The sequence below is a fragment of the Bubalus bubalis genome, chromosome 12, assembly GCF_019923935.1.
Source record: "Bubalus bubalis isolate 160015118507 breed Murrah chromosome 12, NDDB_SH_1, whole genome shotgun sequence".
Taxonomy (NCBI): domain Eukaryota; kingdom Metazoa; phylum Chordata; class Mammalia; order Artiodactyla; family Bovidae; genus Bubalus; species Bubalus bubalis.
The window spans coordinates 74,053,987-74,073,439 of record NC_059168.1 but is presented as its reverse complement, the minus strand read 5'-3'; the positions used below and the strand labels follow the sequence as shown (position 1 = coordinate 74,073,439).

General features: G+C 38.7%; 1 protein-coding gene across 8 annotated transcripts in view; it reads left to right on the top strand.

The window, feature by feature from the left end:
- The window catches only part of NCOA1 (nuclear receptor coactivator 1), a 219,238-nt gene that overhangs the window by 183,402 nt on the left and 16,383 nt on the right, over positions 1–19,453 (top strand). For all 8 annotated transcript variants that reach the window (XM_025261459.3, XM_025261462.3, XM_025261457.3 and 5 more), the window contains 3 exons: positions 4,289–4,390; positions 6,318–6,720; positions 18,694–18,868. In XM_025261459.3, coding sequence (XP_025117244.3) covers positions 4,289–4,390; positions 6,318–6,720; positions 18,694–18,868 — 680 coding nt within the window. The remainder of the gene's footprint in view (positions 1–4,288; positions 4,391–6,317; positions 6,721–18,693; positions 18,869–19,453) is intronic.

The window sequence follows — 19,453 nt, the reverse complement described above, 5'->3', positions numbered from 1 at the left end:
GGTGCATTGGGAGATGTTTAGCAGCATCCCTTGCCTCTACCCAGCAGATACTAAGAGCAGCCCCTCCCCAAGTTGTGATAACCAAAAATGTCCTCATGTATTGCCAACTGTCCTTTATGGGGCAGAATACCCCTGGTTGAGAACTTCTTGACAAGATAATCATCTTTTAGGTTTACAGTAGGAGGACTTCTTGCTAAGGCATTGGGGAAAAAAATCCATTCAGACAGACAAAGTGACAGCAAGCCTGAATTGTGTATGTGTGCACGCACATGTGTGAATTTTATACACATAGGCTGGGTTTGTGGTTTTCCACTGGCCACAAGCCCCATATACATCTCCTTTAGTAATACAACAAGCCTATCAATGAGACCTTTATAGGCTTGCTTTTGAATTTCTGTTACCAGCTCTAACGATTATCAACCTCTCTCCTCCCAACTCCCTAACTAAGAAAAATTAAGATTTCAGGGGAGATTAAGGACATGGTGATCCTTTTAGGAGAACTTCCTTAGAAGAAGTTGCTGGAAAACGGGTAAAATTTTAGTAATCAGAAAGAAGAGGCAGGTCAGAGTGAAATTGTTGTACACAGCATTAGGTTGTACACACAGATAGTCAAGGGAAGGGGAAAATAAAGAGTTTTTCTGAGGGTAGGAATAGATCATTTTTATTTAACAGAAAGTGCTTGTAGATTGCTGCTTTTAGAACAATTCCTTCTGCTTCTAAAAATTACCTATTTATTTTATAGGGTTTTTTTTTTATTTAATTTTATTTTTAAACTTTACAATATTGTATTAGTTTTGCAAAATATCGAAATGAATCCGCCACAGGTATACCTGTGTTCCCCATCCTGAACCCTCTTCCCTCCTCCCTCCCCATACCCTCCCTCTGGGTCGTCCCAGTGCACCAGCCCCAAGCATCCAGTATCGTGCATCGAACCTGGACTGGCGACTCGTTTCATACATGATATTATACATGTTTCAATGCCATTCTCCCAAATCTCCCCATTTTATAGGGTTTTGATTTATTTTTTTAAGGTTGTTTTTTCATTTTTATTACTTCTCATTTTTCCTCTGTCCCCAACCATTTCATTTTCACGTTATCTCACAATGCAAAGAATATATAAAGCTGTCAGTGTGGAATCCCAACTCCCACACTCCTGGCAATGTTACTTTTCTTCACCTGTTTTCATTCCCTGTGTCTTCAGTTTTTGGACTTGCTGTTCCTTCTGCCTTGAGTTTACTCTACTGCCCTCTTTGCCACCTGGCATTCTCATCTTTCAAGGTCCCATTGAGCTCACTCATGCTCTTAGTCCCTGCCTTCATGTCCTAGGCTAAGTTAGTTGCTGCCCCATGCTGCTGTACATCTCTATATATTCAGCCTATAACTTGTTCATTGCACTGTTTTGTATTGACCTCAACAGGGAATTCCCAGAAAATAGAAATTTACTCACTTTTGTAGGCTTCAAACTTTATTTAGTATCTTGCATATACCAAGTTTTTTGATAAATCTTTGTAAAACTAATGGTTAATTTAAACTTATGTCTAAGATCTGAGATAAGTTTGAGTTTAAGAAGTATGTAGATTTTCAGACTTTTAAGAGCCTTTTTGACTTTTAGAGACATAATATTGGTTATCTTTATTTTTGACATGATTCTGAATGTTTTATCCTATTCCACAGTGCCTGAAAGTTATCATTGTAATATTTATATTATATTGGGCTTCTCCCTCCAAGTCATTTTGTTTTCTAATCTCAGTTCAGTCGCTCAGTCGTGTCCGACTCTTTGCAACCCCATGAATTATTGGAGTCAAAAAATGAATGAAACCAGAGTTAAGAATTGAGCTTGTTAGAGATGAGAGATTTAATCACTATTCACAGCTCTTTGGAGTCTCTTATAAAACTTTCAGAGACTTTCTAGTTTGTAAATAGTGTATTAAAATTTATTAAATGTATTAAATATGAAGATATTAAAAGATATTGATAGGTTGACTATAAGAAATTTATAAATTATAAAGTACTATATCAACACAAAACAAGGTTGATATTATTGTTATTATTATCTCCCTTACCAGTTTATTCATATCAAGTTATTGAACAAGTAATCCTTAAAGCAGTAGATTGTTTATCAGGAAATACCCTTTCTAAGGATGCTTGTTTCCTTACCTGCTAAAGTTAAGGCATACCTCTGATATGGAATCCTGAGCCTGATACAGACAGTATCTTTCAAACTAGTGTACCATAGAAGATTGTTCTAGGAAATAATAATAAATGGCTATATGTCAGAAAAAAAGGTTCACAATAAATGAATTGCATAGTTTATCCCCTTCTTGGAGCTCCACAATGTGCTTTAGCCAATTGAAGGCTCATAGAATTACTACACTAAAGAAATCTGTTTCACCTTGTGTAACCCATTATTTCCAATGCTTAATACAGCACAGCATGCTATTTTCCTGGCACATCTATTAATATCCTGCAGAACAATGTTCTTTAGAACACCAATTTGGGAAATGCTGGTCTAAAGTATAATTACTTCTTCTAGTTAAATAAATAGTCCATTTTCTCAGACCATTTGTTTCTTACATAATTCTCTCCAGCTAATGAAATCACATTGGATTTTTCCCAAATATGTGCCCATCAGACAGGTACCCTCCAAGTCAGAAGTACCTCAACTTTTCCATTCATCTTCCAGACCTTTAGAGAGTGTTCCCTATGTATGTGTACATTTTTACTCACAACCTTTAAGACCAAGGCTGATGTTTCTTTTTTCTCCATTATTGCATATGTCTGAAATAACTAAATATTAATGAGTTTTAAAAAGCCTGATCTAAAGTAGATAACCAACAAGGACCTACTGTATATAGCACATGGAACTTGTTATGTGGCAGCCTGGTTGTGAGGGGAGTTTGGGGGATATATAGGTATGGCTGAATCCCTTTACTATTCATGTAAAACTATCACAGCATTGTTAATTGACTATCAGTTCACTTCAGTCACTCATTCGTGTCCGACTCTTTGCAACCCCATGGACTGCAGCACACCAGGCCTTCTTCTCCATCACCAACTCCCGGAGCCTACTCAAACTCATGTCCATCACGTTCATGATGCCATCCCACCATCTCACGCTCTGTTGTCCCCTGCTCCTCCCGCCTTCAAACTTTCCCAGCATCAGGGTCTTTTCCAATGAGTCGGTTCTTCACATCAGGTGGCCAAAGTATTGGCGTTTCAGCTTCAGCATCAGTCCTTCAAATGAATATTCAGGACTGATTTCCTTTAGGATGGACTAGTTGGATCTCCTTGCAGTCCAAGGGACTCTCAAGAGTCTTCTCCAACACCACAGTTCAAAAGCATCAATTCTTCGGTGCTCAGCTTTCTTTATAAATCCAGCTCTCACATCCATACTTGACTACTGGAAAAAAACCATAGCTTTGACTAAATGGACCTTTGTTGGTAAAGTAATGTCTCTGCTTTTTAATATACTGTCTAGGTTGGTCATAGCTTTTCTTCCAAGGAGCAAGCATCTTTTAATTTCATGACTGCAGTCACCATCTGCAGTGATTTTGGAGTCCCCCAAAACTGACTATACCCCAGTACAAGATAAAGAGTTTTAAAAATTACAAAAAGAAAGCATGATAAACATATTTGTGTGCATATATATGTATGTATAAACACTGCAGAACACTAAATATGGCAGAGCATAAAAATAGAATACATGCACCTGTAATATATGCATATAGGCATATGTGCATGTACATACATGTGTGTACTTTATATATATTTATGTTGTGTGTGTATTCTACTTTTAAATGCTCTGCTGTATTTAGAGTCCTGTAGGCAGAAAGTCCGGAGAAGGCAATGGCACCCCACTCCAGCACTCTTGCCTGGAAAATCCCATGGATGGAGGAGCCTGGTAGGCTGTAGTCCATGGGGTCGCTAAGAGTCGGACATGACTGAGCAACTTCCCTTTCACTTTTCACTTTCATGCATTGGAGAGGGAAATGGCAACCCACTCCAGTGTTCTTGCCTGGAGAATCCCAGGGACAGGGGAGCCTGGTGGGCTTCCGTCTCTGGGGTCGCACAGAGTCGAACACGACTGAAGCGACTTGGCAGCAGCAGCAGGCAGAAAGTATTTGATAAATGTTAGGAATTGCCACCTTTTGGCAAATGTGGGAAATAATCTTACTAAACTTGCAATACTAAAACGTCTTAATAATCAATAAAAAGTTTATGTTACTCTAAAGGGCCATGCTATATGTTTGTGTGTAGAAGTTTATCTCATTGTTCTATTTTTCTCTAGTTGATACACCAAAATCGGCAAGCTATCTTGAACCAATTTGCAGCAAACGCTCCTGTTGGCATCAATATGAGATCAGGCATGCAGCAGCAAATTACACCTCAGGTAATGTGAGAAAACCAGGCATTGTTAGTACTTCTCTAACCCAAGTTGTGTTTCTTAGAGTGTTGACTTAGGTGTTTTTGAAATGGTCTGTGAACTTATCTCTTAATGATGTTTGTACTTTAGCTTTCTTTTTAAATGAATTTATAATCAGCTTGTGATACCCCCTACTGATATTTGATCTAAAGCTGAGGGTTCTTTGTTTCGTTTTATTGTTATTGTTGTCATTGCTATTAGATATCAGATGACTAAGTAGAAAACTCTTATTGCTGTCCTGAATAGTATCAGTAATAAGAAGCCAAGGATATGAAACTGTGTGCACAGTACCTGAAACCTGATCAAAACCCAGTCACATTGCTTAGTTATCTTAACTGCCTTGTGTTCTCTGTTCAGTCTGAGCATCAGCATTTTCCAATTTTTGTTTTAACAATCCTGTGTGTGAGCTCACGGCCATTGAAACGAAACATAAAAAGAACCAGGTAGCCTTCTAAGTGTGTGATATAGTCTTTCCTCCTTACTTCTGCACATACTTTAATATACTTTTTTTTTGGCTGCACCATGTGGCTTGTGGGATCTTAGTTCTCTAGGGATTGAACTTGGGCCCACAGTAGTGAAAACACTTAGTCCCAGCCACTGGACTGCCAGGGAATTCCCTCAACCACTTTTTTTTTTTTTTTTTTTTTTAATTTCCCAGCCAAGAACTCAAAAACTGGGGAGATGAGGTATTTTAGAAAGGATTCAGACAAACTTTTCTCCATAAAATGGACCTAGTTGGATTGAGGGCAAATACTAACCAAAAGGATAAATATTGATAGAAGCTCCTGCTAAGCAGCAGATATTGGTGTCTCCATGGATCCAGACATGGGTTTCTCTGCCTTAAAGTCTCAGTGGTTAGTTCATGCAAGGGGAAATTGGTTATAAGGAAACAAAACCCCACTGTTGGAATTCACATAAAGACAACTTCTGTTAAGAAGTCATATGTCAGTTTCTTCCATATTGGGGTACTTCTGGTTGGCAAGTTTCATTTTTATGAAGCTGTATGCTTTAATCAGCTCCTCGACCTGAATGGACATTTTCTGAGGAAGGCTTTGTTGACATGCCGTGTTGCTTTTCAAGGTAGCCCAAAAGGAGACTTCAAACTAATTTTACCACTTCTTTCATCATTCATAATATTATAGCTATTAAAACACTTACTCTAATGCCTGGAGCAGTCTCATACTGCAACAATGCTATAAAATACCAGGGTTCATTTATTTCTGCGTATTATTTTGTTTCTAATTAAAGATTTTCTTTTTAAGTGACCATTTGTTTGGCCTTGGATCCTAGATTTCTGATTCTTCCTTTTCTAATGGTATTTGTAAGTTTTCCTAATTGTAAAGATAATGTACATTCATTATAGATAATTTGGAAAATACATAAAAGTATAATGAAAATTGAAATCACCTATAATCACATTTTATTCATTTAAGTTAAGTGGGATAAATGATCTCCATGAGAAAAGAGAAAACTAATATCCTCCGTACTGGAAACGTGGTGAATTTTGTGGAAATGAAAAGAAGTCCCCTAATAACATAATGCCAGATAAGATAGAAATCAGCAAGCACATTTTCTCTCTCTTCTTTATGGTTTTCATGTTTCTCTTAACTGGCTTCATGGCTTATATTATAGTACTAATCAATATATGTTTTCTTTGACTTTTCTCAGTCCTGTTTGACTTTAATATGTAAAATGAGGTTAATTCATTTTCTGTCCTGTGGATGTCATTTAAGAGGTTTTCTTCCTTTTCTGTTTTAGTTTGCCTTGTACACTGATAATTGCTGCATATTCTGTTGCTCCAAGCTAGTAGGCTTTATCCTGTAAGCTTTCCAAGGTAAGGATTAGTAATCATAATAATATTAGTAAGGGAAGATTTTTTTTCTCTCTTTTTTAGCCACCCCTGAATGCCCAGATGTTGGCACAGCGCCAGCGGGAGTTGTATAGTCAACAGCACCGACAGAGGCAGCTAATACAGCAGCAAAGAGCCATGCTCATGAGGCAGCAGAGCTTTGGCAACAGCCTCCCTCCCTCATCTGGACTGCCGGTTCAAATGGGGAACCCCCGTCTTCCTCAGGGTGCTCCGCAGCAGTTCCCCTACCCACCAAACTATGGTACAAATCCAGGAACCCCACCTGCCTCTACCAGCCCTTTTTCACAACTGGCAGCAAATCCCGAGGCGCCCTTGGCCAACCGCAGCAGCATGGTGAACAGAGGCATGACAGGAAACATGGGTGGGCAGTTTGGCACTGGAATCAATCCTCAGATGCAGCAGAACGTCTTCCAGTACCCAGGATCAGGTATGAGGATTTACACCTTTATGTTGTTTTTGTATGTACAGTTGGCCCTCGGTAGCCATGGATTTCATATCTGTGGATTCAACCAACCCCAGTGGAAAATATCCACCCCCACCAAAAAAAAAAAAATTCCAGAAAGCTCCTCAAAGCAAAACTTGAATTCTCTGCACCCTGGGAACTATTATCCTATTTACATATCATTTACATTGTATCAGGTATCAAAAGTGACCTAGAGATGATTTATGGAGGATTGCACATGGGTTCTATTCCCCATTTTATCTAAGGTACTTGAGCATCCGTGGATTTTTGTATCTGTGAGGGTCCTGAAACCAATCCCCCAGGGATATGAAAGGAGGACTGTACCACATCAGACGCAGGTCTCTCTCTTCATGTGTGTTTCCAGTTCACTGACATTGAGGCGGTTTGCTGAAGAGGAAAGATGCTGAGGGAGTTCCCTGGTAGCCTAGAGGTTAGGATTTGGGCTTTCACTGGCATGGCCTGAATGAACTGAGATCCCACAAGGCACTGACACAGGGGTCAGGAGATCCAAGCTCTAGGCTTAGCTCTTGCTACCAAATGGTTCAGTGGTTTGAGGCTTCTCTCTTCCATAGCTAAGGATCTGTCTGACACGAAAATTTTTAACATTTTGTCTGCAAAGCACATTTTTACTGTCTTACTTTCTTTCATGGATCCCTGTAAGAATGTAATGAAAGTCCATGTCAGACAGTGGGTATAAATACATAGGCTCAAAATTTGCATACATATTTTTTATTATCTTGGAATTTTGTTTTTGATAGTTTACACAGGGATTGTCAGTCTTCACAGATTATCTCAGACCTCTCATCGGTGTCTCCACTCTTAGCTGCTTAGGTTGTAAGCTATTCCTCTGAAATATCAGGCAACTTTTTGGCTTCCAAAAGCTTTGTTCTTTTTTTATTTGCACTATCTCTCTCCTATTTCCTTTGTCCTGTTGTTGTTTAGTCGCTCAGTTGTGTCCGACTCTTTGTGACCCATGGACTGCAGCACGCCAGGCCTCCCTGTCCTTCATCTCCCGGAGACTACTAAAACTCATGTCCATTGAGTCGGAGATGCCATCTAACCATCTCATCCTCTGTCATCCCCTTCTCCTGCCTTCAATCTTTCCCAGCATCAGGGTCTTTTCAAATGAGTCAGCTCTTTACATCAGTGGCCAAAGTATTGGAGTTTAAGCTTCAGAATCAGTCTTTCCAATGAATATTCAGGATTGATTTCCTTTAGGATTGACTGATTTGCTCTCCTTTCAGTCCAAGGGACTCTCAAGAGTCTTCTCCAACACCACAGTTCAAAAGCACTCCTTTGTCCTAGGTTATGATATCTTTTGATTTTTCTATCACTTGGAGATTCTAATTAGTAGTGGCAATAAAACACATTTGACTAATCTACCAGGTTTAACTAAACTTTGATGCTAAATTAATGGCAAGTTTCTGTAAAAAAAAAAAAAAAATTGAAATAAATCTGTTTATTTTATAAATGAAAGAAAAAGTAAATTTTCATCCTGCTTCAAAATGAATTTCAATGAGAAGTCTGCTATTTGACTTTGAATAAAATGTTGAAACTATATAGAGATTTTTTTCACATGGCAATATGCTTATCAACTTTGACAGCCAAATCAATTTAGACTTTTTATTCTGGTGGCAACAAGAGCTGAAATTCTTTTGACTGTTAAATTAAGTATCTGGGGAGACATGTGTCAAAGAGCATCAGAATTCTCTAAGACATTTTAATAAAAATTAAGCCACGTCAGTTTCTTTGTCCTCAAGACAATGAAGTCATCTTTGGCTGGTTTATATCACTTACACTATATGTGTGGGCAAGAAAAGGATTATAAATCTGTATCTTAATTATAAGATTGTCTGTCTGAACAGGAGTGGCTTTCAGAAGAGTTGTGTTTTCCTTTGTCTTTTTTTTTCTTTTCTTTTATCTTTTGATTTCTCTATGCAAAGAATTTGATGCGATTCCTTCACCTTATTCTAGCCTACAGAAGTACTTCCTCCAGTATTAGAAGTCTTATGTAGTTTCCCACTGCTCTTCCAAAATGACAACTTAGCCAAAACAGCAAAGAGATTCTTAGTAGCATTTTGATACTGATTGTAGAGCTTTAAATCAAAAGATTTATTTCATTTGTTGGGGAAAAAATAACTACAGATAAGCCAAACATGAATAAATTCCCCAATAAAACTCTCTTTTTAAAAAATAAGGTATTTACTGTACTTCTCAAAAAACTAAAAATAAAACTATCATGTGACCCAGCAGTTCTCCGGACTGGGTATCTATTATGTGGAAAAAAAGAAAACACTAATTTGAAAAGATACATGCACTCCAATGTTCATAGCAACTTTATTTTCAATAGCCAAGATATTGAAGCAACCTAAATGTCAATGGCACCCTACTCCAGTACTCTTGCCGGGAAAATCCCGTGGATGGAGGAGCCTGGTGGGCTGCAACCCATGGGGTCGCAAAGAGTTGGACACGACTGAGCGACTTCTTTTTCACTTTTCACTTTCATGCATTGGAGAAGGCAATGGCAACCCACTCCAATGTTCTTACCTGGAGAATCCCAGGGACGGGGGAGCCTGGTGGGCTGCTGTCTATGGGGTCGCACAGAGTCGGACACGACTGAAGTGACTTAGCAACTTAGCAAATGTCCATCAGCAAGTGAGTGGATGAAGAGGGTGTGGCATGTGTATACAGTGGAATACTACTTGGCCATAAGGGATACAATGAAATGTTGCCATTTGCAACATGGATGGACTTGGGGGATATTTTGCTAAGTGAAATAAGTCAAATAGAGAAAGACAAATATTGTGTGATACGTCAGTTACATGTGGAATCTAAAAAAATAAAACAAATTAGTGAATATAAAAAGAACAACAATGACAGAACCAGATACACATGTAGAAACCATTAGTGGTTACCAGTAGGAAGAGGGAAGGAGGAAGGGGCAAGTTAGGGGCAAGGCAAAAGCTTCTATGTATAAAATAAGCTACAAAGATATTTTGTACATCACAGGGAATTTAGTCAATATTTTATCATGATTATAAATATATAACCTTTTAAAATTGTGAATCCTGTGTTGTATACCTGAAACATATAGTATTATATGTTGTATAATATATAGTTGTAACTATATAGTTACATATAGTTGTAACTATACTTCAATTAAAAATTAACTGATTTAAAAAAACAGTAGTTCTGTAAATTTTCAGTTATGATCTTTAATGCTTCATCTCTGGAAAGCCAAGAAAGGAGGACTTCTATCCTGCTCCTGTTTCTTTTTTTAAAAAATATTTATTTGGCTGCACTGGGTCTTAGTTACAGCATGCAGGATCTAGTTCCCTGACCAGGGATCAAACGCAGGCCCCCTGAAGTGGGCGTACAGAGTCTAAGCTGCTGGGCCACCAGGGAAGTCCCCTGCTCCTATTTCTTGACAAAGCCACCTGAAAAGGTGGTGATCCAAAACCCCTTTTCCTTTGAAGCTGACATGATTTCCCTCAGGGATGTGGATCGCATCTTTGATCTCTTGCAAATTCTACATAGAACACAGTGATCGAGATGAGTGGGTGGAACTTTCTTCTTCTCCAGGCGGTGTAACCAGATGTGTTACTACCCATTGTAAGTGCTCTATCTCGTACCTGGAGTTTTCTTCCAGTCCAACTTTTGATTGACAAAAAATGCTTTTCACAAAAATAAGATTTAAAACAAAAATAAAGTTAGTATTTATACTACAAACAAACCCCAGAAACTAGGTACAGTGGAGAGAGTAACAGTTTCATCCAGTTGCATTTTGAAATGAAATGGCAGAGCTTTCAGGTCTTCCATGGGAAAACAAAAGCACAGAGAAAATTTTTTTTATTTTTCTGGAGAGCATAAAAACATTTAAATGTGCAATATTTTAAATATTTTCTATTGCTCTTAAGTTATAAACTTGCTCTAAGGTGATTAGCTAGCTGGTAGAAAGCTTCAAGACCAGGTTTTATGTTGGTACAAGTTCAGGTTCTGGAAAAATTTTAATCCTTTCAAATCAAGCCTTCTCCAAAAACAGGAAAACAAAAACCACCACATGTTTTTCTAAATAAAGTTTTATTAGAACACAGCCATGCTCATTAGTTTACATATTGTCTGTAGCTGACTTCACACATTAGAGTTAAGTAGTTCTTACAGAAATGTTATGACCTGCAAAACTGAAAATCTTAACTATCTGAGCCCTTTGCAGAAAAAGTTTGCTGATCCCTGTCTTAATCAATGATAGTAAAACCAAAGGATGAATAAATTAATTTTGCTTTAGTCCTTTGTCTTGGCATTTTTCAACTTAATGTTTATTATTGTTGTTTAGTTGCTAAGTCATGCCTGACTCTTTTGCAACCCCATGAATTGTAGCCTGCCAGGCCCCTCTGTCCATGGGATTTCCCAGGCAAGAATGGGTTGCCGTTTCCTTCTCCAGGGAATCTTCCTGACCCAGGGACAAACCCATGTCTCCTGCATTGACAGGCAGATTCTTTACAACTGAGCCACAAGGGAATCCTACAGCTTAATATAGGCCCAAAGTAAATGAAGGAATGTAGGTAATAATAATGACAGCATCCTTTCTTTTATTTCTGAAAACAGAAAATTTTTCTAGACTATTGTGCCATAAGGATGAGTGCATAAGAACAGGATTAGAAATTTAAAATTTATTATCTACTGTGGTAATATCCAAAGAAAATATGAGGGAAATTTAAAAAGAAACTTTTGTACCTATTTTATGGATTCTTTAGAGCCAATCCAGAGCTCCCTTTTCTGTGAACTATCGTAAACGTGCTACTTGCGCTCACTCCTGAGCGACCTCATCTACTCCTGTGGCTTCAGTGAGTCCTTTATGCCAGTGACTCTCTATCTATGTCTAAACCAAATCACTCAGCTCATGTGTACTGCTGCCTGCTGGACAGACATTCTTGAATTTTCCACCAGGACCCAAACTTGACCAGATTCATCAGCTCTGTTTCCCCTTCCCTCATGTCTCCATGTTCCACCTTAACAAACCTCTCAAGTTTCAAGAAAGAATACATACCTTGCTCTCTCTTCTAGACTTTTGTGTATCCTCTGTCTAAAATGTCCTTTCCTCACCTGGCTCACTCCTGTTCCTCCCTGCCCTCAGAGGTTTCTCCTCTAGGAAACCCTCCCTGACACTCCCAATCATAAGCATTCACCACCCTGTCTTATAGCCACTTGTTTATCAGCTGCCTTTCTTTTTAAACAGCTCACACTTCCTTGAGTGAGCTAAGTGCGGCCTTTGAAATCTTGGTTTCTCAGGTGCTTAACACAGTGGTCTGGTGGGGAAAGCAGATGCTCAATGAGTCTTTCAAGGGAAAAATAAATCCTAATTCTAGTTGCTGCTGCCAGATGGCTGTGGTGCTGTTTACGCTCCAGCAGGGAGACTTAACATAATCAAAGATAGAACTGTAGAATTTTTAAACTAGAAGGAACAAGATGTCTGGTCCAAGAAACCCAGGGTCCAGTGTAGTGACAGAACTGGGACCAGAACTCTACCCCTCCAAGTTTATTATTCACTGGGCTGGTTCTTTCTACTAAAACTAGGTCATCTGATAAAGAAAACATGGGCAGTTAGAATGTGAAATGAGGCCAGAAAAAAAAAATGTCAAAAAGCTTGCTAATGTACTTACAGTCTTATTTATTGTTTATCTTTGATCCCACAGAATAATATTCACAATATGTTAAGCATCTCTCCCCTCACATATATATTTTTCCTGAAAGAAATTCTTTTATCATAAATAAAATTTAAAATGCATTAGGAACAGATAAATATTTTTTAAGGATCATAACTAGAATAGTTAAAATTTTAAATGTAGAATTAAACACACAGTCGATATAAAAATGAAGATGATGGGTGTGGAAAACCCACCCACTAGAGTCATAAATGAAAATAATAATTTCTGTATATATTCTAAGTCAAGAATTATTTACCAGAGATTAAATTATATAGAGAGGAAGCAACAAGGAAAAAATATGTAGCTTTAGTTGTATAAATTTTACCAAGAAGACAAGTAGCTAAACATTTAGTGAAAGAAAAAATTCAGAAAGTCCGAAGTTGACTAAACTTTCACAGAAAATTTAAAATACTTTTTTTAAATTGTAGCCTATAAAAAGCAACAGTGAATAATAAAGTAACTACATCTCTGGCCAGATTAACCAAAGAGACAAGTCTTTGTATTAATAATGACAGAACACAAAATATTATACAGGAACCTGTACTTATGTTTACAAGGAGACATTTAAGGGCATAGAAACATACTTATGGTATAATGATAAGGGAAAGAAGCAGTCCACAAAGTTATGCAAGACTTCATAGAGGAAGATTTGAATGAATCATACTAAATTATGGGTAATCACATTATGATATTCTTTTTTTTTCCTACACCTTTATAACTTTCTCTACCTCAGTAGTATTTAACTATGAAATATTTGGTCAGGAAAAAAAAAAGCACAAAGTGCTAATGTAACAGAAAATATCTGAAGAAGCTCTTTTTTTCTTTTTTAAATTGTTGTCAGCTTCCACTTTTGATCATGGAGTAATAGGGATGAGATTTACTCTTCCCTCTGAAACAAACCAAAAATTGAACAACAGTTGTAGAAATTGTCCAGGCTGTGCTGTAGGAAGGGGAGATCCAACAGAAGCCAGTGGTTTCCCATAGTTGAGGTAGTGGCACTTAGAGTCTGGGAAAGCCAAGGCAGCTAGAGTAAAATGGTACCACAGAGAAGAGAACCACAAAGAGAGAGAACCATGGGGATGTACAGAAGGTCCTGCTCAGGTCTTAAGTTGAGAACTGATCAGTGTTTGTGTGTGCCTGTACACAAATCAAGGCCAAGGAAAACCACCCAAAAAGAACTGAAGGAACATCTTCAGAGTTCACACAGGGCCAGTTCCTCTTTCCACCAACCAGAATAGAAAACCTCAAAATTCATGAGTGTCAAGTAAAATACTCAGAAATGTTTGTACCTCAGTAGCAGGGCAGAATAAGCACCAGACTAAACTTTGCTCTTGTCGCTTTAGGCCCAGTACCCAAAAGAATTAAAACTGTTACCATGTAACCTACTCATGACCCAGACAAAGGTCAAAAATAAGTTTAAAGGAGTTTTTAAAATCTAGCACCTAACAGGGTAAAATTCACAAACCCTAGAAGCTGATTTTTTTTTTTAATTATCAGATGTGCAAAGACAGGAAAATAAAACCAATAACAAGAAGAAAAATCAGTCATCAAAACCAACCCAGAAATTACACAGGTGACAGAATGAAAAGTTATAACTTACGCATTCTGTATGTTAATGAATCTAGAGGAAGTCTTAAATGTGTTAACTAAAGGTATGAAACATATAAATAAAACCAAAATCAAACTTCTGGAGATAAAAACTACAGTGTGTGAGATGAAAAATATACCGGACAGGATAAGCAGCAGATTAGACCTTGTAAAATAAAAAGTTATTGAACTTGAAGATGCAACAATGGAAAACTATACATAGTGAAATCAGAGAGGAAAAAAATTGAAAAGATAATAATTTGTTCCAAATTGATCTTATAATTACACTCTCCTTATCTGAATATCAGCATGCTTGTTTTGAGAAACTGACAAGCTTCTGCTAAAATTTATATGGAAATGTAAAGGACCTAGAGTAGCCAAGACAGTTTTGCAAATTCAGAACAAAGTTGGATGACTACCAGTTTCAAAAGTTATTATAAAGATACAACAATCAAGACAGTGTAGTATTAGAATGAGTATAGACATACAGATCAAAAGAAGAAGAGGGCTGCAGAGGATGAGATGGTTAGATCACATCACCAACTCAATGGACATGAATTTGAGCACATTTCAGGAGTTAGTGAAGGACTGGGAAGCCTGGTGTGCTGCAGTCCATGGGGTCACAAAGAGCTGCACATGACTTAGCGACTGAACAAGAAGAAACATATAGATTACTATAACAGAATAAAAAGTCCAGTTATAAACCTTTACTTTTATGGTCAGTTGATTTTCAACAGTTATATCAATGGCTGCTAATAAGCACTATTCTGAATAAAAAGGAACAAACTACTGATTGATGCCACAGAATGGTTGAACCTCAGAAACATTAATACTGAGTGAAAGATGCTAGATACAAAAGACCTCAGGTATATGAATGGTTTCCAATGAAAGGCAAATCTGTAGGGACAGAAAGCAGATCAATAGTTGCCTGAGGTTAGAGGTGGGTATGGGCATTCACCAGAGACAAGCACAGGGAAATTTAAGATGTGGTTAAAAAAAATCTAAGCTGGATGGTGGTGATGGTTGTACAACTCTATAATTTTACTAAAACTCATTGACTTAATTCAATAGGTGAATTTGATGCTATATAGATTGTGCGTGTGTGTGCTTAGTCACTCAATCATGTCCGACTCTTTGCAACCCCATGGACTGTAACCTCCCAGGCTCCTCTGTCCATGGAGATTCTCTAGGCAAGAATCCTAGAATGGGTTGCCATGCCCTCCTCCAGGGGATCTTCCCAACCCAGGGATTGAGCCCAGGTCTCCCACATTGCGGATTCTTGACCAACTGAGCCACCAGGGAGGCCCAATAAGACTGGAGTGGGTAGCCTATCCCTTCTCCAGGGGATCATCCCAACCCAGGAATTGAACCAGGGTCTCCTGCCTTTCAGGCAGATTCTTTACCAGCTGAGCTACCAGGGAAGCCCGCTAAATAGATTCAGTTCAGTTCAGTTCAATTCAGTCGCTCAGTCGTGTCCGACTCTTTGCGACCCCATGAATCGCAGCACGCCGGGCCTCCCTGTCCATCACCAACTCCCAGAGTTCACTCAGACTCACGTCCATAGAATCAGTGATGCCATCCATCCATTTCATCCTCTGTCGTCCCCTTCTCCTCCTGCCCCCAATCCCTCCCAGCATCAGAGTCTTTTCCAATGAGTCAACTCTTCGCGTGAGGTGGCCAAAGTACTGGAGTTTCAGCTTTAGCATCATTCCTTCCGAAGAAATCCCAGGGCTGATCTCCTTCAGAATGGACTGGTTTGATCTCCTTGCAGTCCAAGGGACTATAGATTACATCTCAGTAAGCTTGGGGAAAAACAAAAAGAGGGAAGGGAAGAAGAGCCCATAAAGACAACTGAGGAGAAGGAGATAACAAAACTTTCTCACTTTTCATTTCATACATGGGTTTTTCTTACCTTTTTTCCTCTTCAACTTATTTTTTAAGCTTTAAAAAAATTTTTTTTAATGATATATAATTGACATCAGTTCAGTTCAGTCACTCAGTCGTGTCCAACTCTTTGCGACCCCATGAATCGCAGCATGCCAGGCCTCCCTGTCCATCACCAACTCCTGGAGTTCACCCAGACTCATGTCCATCGAGTCAGTGATGCCATCCAGCCATCTCATCCTCTGTCGTCCCCTTCTCCTCCTGCTCCCAATCCCTCCCAGCATTAGAGTCTTTCCCAGTGAGTCAACTCTTCACATGAGGTGGCCAAAGTACTGGAGTTTCAGCTTTAGCATCATTCCTTCCAAAGAAATCCCAGGGCTGATCTCCTTCAGATGGACTGGTTGGATCTCCTTGCAGTCCAAAGGACTCTCAAGAGTCTTCTCCAACACCACAGTTCAAAAGCATCAATTCTTCGGCGCTCAGCCTTCTTCACAGTCCAACTCTCACATCCATACATGACCACAGGAAAAACCATAGCCTTGACTAGACGAACCTTTGTTGGCAAAGCAATGTCTCTGCTTTTGAATATGCTGTCTAGGTTGGTCATAATTTTCCTTCCAAGGAGTAAGCGTCTTTTAACTTCATGGCTGCAGTCACCATCTGCAGTGATTTTGGAGCCCCCAAAAATAAAGTCTGACACTGTTTCCACTGTTTCCCCATCTATTTCCCATGAAGTGATGGGACCAGGCGCCATGATCTTCATTTTCTGAATGTTGAGCTTTAAGCCAACTTTTTCACTCTCTTCTTTTCACTTTCATCAAGAGGGTTTTTAGTTCCTCTTCCCTTTGTGCCATAAGGGTGGTGTCATCTGCATATCTGAGGTTATTGATATTTCTCCCAGCAGTCTTGATTCCAGCTTGTGTTTCTTCCAGTCCAGTGTTTCTCATGATGTACTCTGCATATAAATTAAATAAGCAGGGTGACAATATACTGCCTTGACATACTCCTTTTCCTATTTGGAACCAGTCTGTTGTTCCATGTCCACTTCTAACTGTTGCTTCCTGACCTGCATACAGATTTCTCAAGAGGCAGATCAGGTGGTCTGGTATTCCCATCTCTTTCAGAATTTTCCACAGTTTATTGTGATCCACACAGTCAAAGGCTTTGGCATAGTCAATAAAGCAGAAATAGATGTTTTTCTGGAACTCTCTTGCTTTTTCCATGATCCAGCGGATGTTGGCAATTTGGTCGCTGGTTCCTCTGCCTTTTCTAAAACCAGCTTGAACATCTGGAAGTTCACGGTTCACGTATTGCTGAAGCCTGGCTTGGAGAATTTTGAGCATTACTTTACTAGCGTGTGAGATGAGTGCAATTGTGTGGTAGTTTGAGCATTCTTTGGCATTGCCTTTCTTTGGGATTGGAATGAAAACCGACCTTTTCCAATCCTGTGGCCACTGCTGAGTTTTCCAAATTTGCTGGCATATTGAGTGCAGCACTTTCACAGCATCATCTTTCAGGATTTGAAATAGCTCCACTGGAATTCCATCACCTCCACTAGCTTTGTTCGTAGTGATGCTTTCTAAGGCCCACTTGACTTCACATTCCAGGATGTCTGGCTCTAGGTCAGTGATCACACCATCGTGATTATCTGGGTCATGAAGATCTTTTTTGTACAGTTCTTCTGTGTATTCTTGCCATCTCTTCTTAATATCTTCTGCTTCTGTTAGGTCCATACCATTTCTGTCTTTTATTGAGCCCATCTTTGCATGAAATGTTCCCTTGGTATCTCTAATTTTCTTGAAGAGATCTCTAGTCTTTCCCATTCTGTTGTTTTCCTCTATTTCTTTGCATTGATTGCTGAAGAAGGCTTTCTTATCCCTCCTTGCTATTCTTTAGAACTCTGCATTCAGATGCTTGTATCTTTCCTTTTCTCCTTTGCTTTTCGCTTCTCTTCTTTTCACAGCTATTTGTAAGGCCTCCCCAGACAGCCATTTTGCTTGTTTGCATTTCTTTTCCATGGGGATGGTCTTGATCCCTGTCTCCTGTACATGTCACGAACCTCATATTAGTTTCAGGTGTACAACATGATGATTTGATATTTATGTGTGTTGCAAAATGATCACCACAGTAAGTCCAGTTAACATCCATTACTGTACATAGTTACAAATTTTTTTCTCATGATGAAAACTTCAAAGATCCACTCTCTAGCTACTTTCAGATATACATTACAGTATTATTAACTATAGTCACTTGCTATACATTACATCCCCAGGACTTAGTCATTTTTTTCTTCCAGTTCGAGATATAAGTGACATAGAACACTGTATGAGTTTAAGGTGTACAGCATAATGATTTGACTTACATATGTCATGAAATGTTTATCAAAATTTAGTGAACATCTGTCATAGCCTTTCTACTTATTTTTTATTACAAAAGAAGTCTTTTATGTGTGCTCAGATTTGTTTTTGATATTTAAAATTTCATGTAGTCAGAAAAGAACAGAAAAGAAAATCATGTGTAATCATGGTACCCAGATCAATATCTTAGTGAATGGAAATGTTCTTCCAAATCTCTTTTACATGTTTATTTATCTGTTTATACTAACATTTCCTGTTTTGTTTTTGAGTGACTGAAATCTTTTCCTTACTCTGTTGAACAGGCTGTTTCTACCTATGTTATGACAGATCCTTCTGGATTGTTTTTTTATGGTGTTGATAAATGTATAGTGTATTCACATAAATTAATTTGTGTCAATTTGTAGGAATGGTTCCCCAAGGTGAGGCCAACTTTGCTCCATCTCTAAGCCCTGGGAGCTCCATGGTGCCGATGCCAATCCCTCCTCCTCAGAGCTCTCTGCTCCAGCAGACTCCGCCCACTTCTGGCTACCAGTCACCAGACATGAAGGCCTGGCAGCAAGGAGCAATGGGAAACAACAAGTAAGGGGGCAGCTTTTGTATATGAGCATCCTGATACTCCACAGCACGTAAGAACAGATACGCCTTCAGAATCCAAGTAGAAGATTATTAGCTTCTATCCATTTGCAGATTCAAAGAACTGAATTTTATGTTGACAAATAGCGTCTTTTAAGTCCTTTAAGTTTAAAGTCAATTTTAAAGCAAATACGTATGTTTTTAGTAAGAAAGGTACTGTAGTGGCCCCAGACTTTTTTGTCCCATTCCCCAGTGCATCTAAAGAATACACTCAACTCCTATGAGTAACAGAGCTTCCCTGGGACAGAGGTAGGAATGAGTACTTTTTAAAAAATCCGTCTTTGTAAAAACACTTAAAAATCTAAAGCAAGAATGGCAAAATGTTCGAGTTCACTAGAGCTGAATAGTGGGCATGTGAGTTTCACTCTTGGTATGTTTGAAGGATTTCATAGCAACAGCAAAGGTTTTAAGTCTTCTAAGGTCATTCTGCCTTATCTGGCTTTTTGAATCTCTAGATTTTCAGTGGCCTCATTTTACCCATTTACTTAGAATTATCTTACTAAAGTCATTTTCCTCCCAAATTGTGGCTGC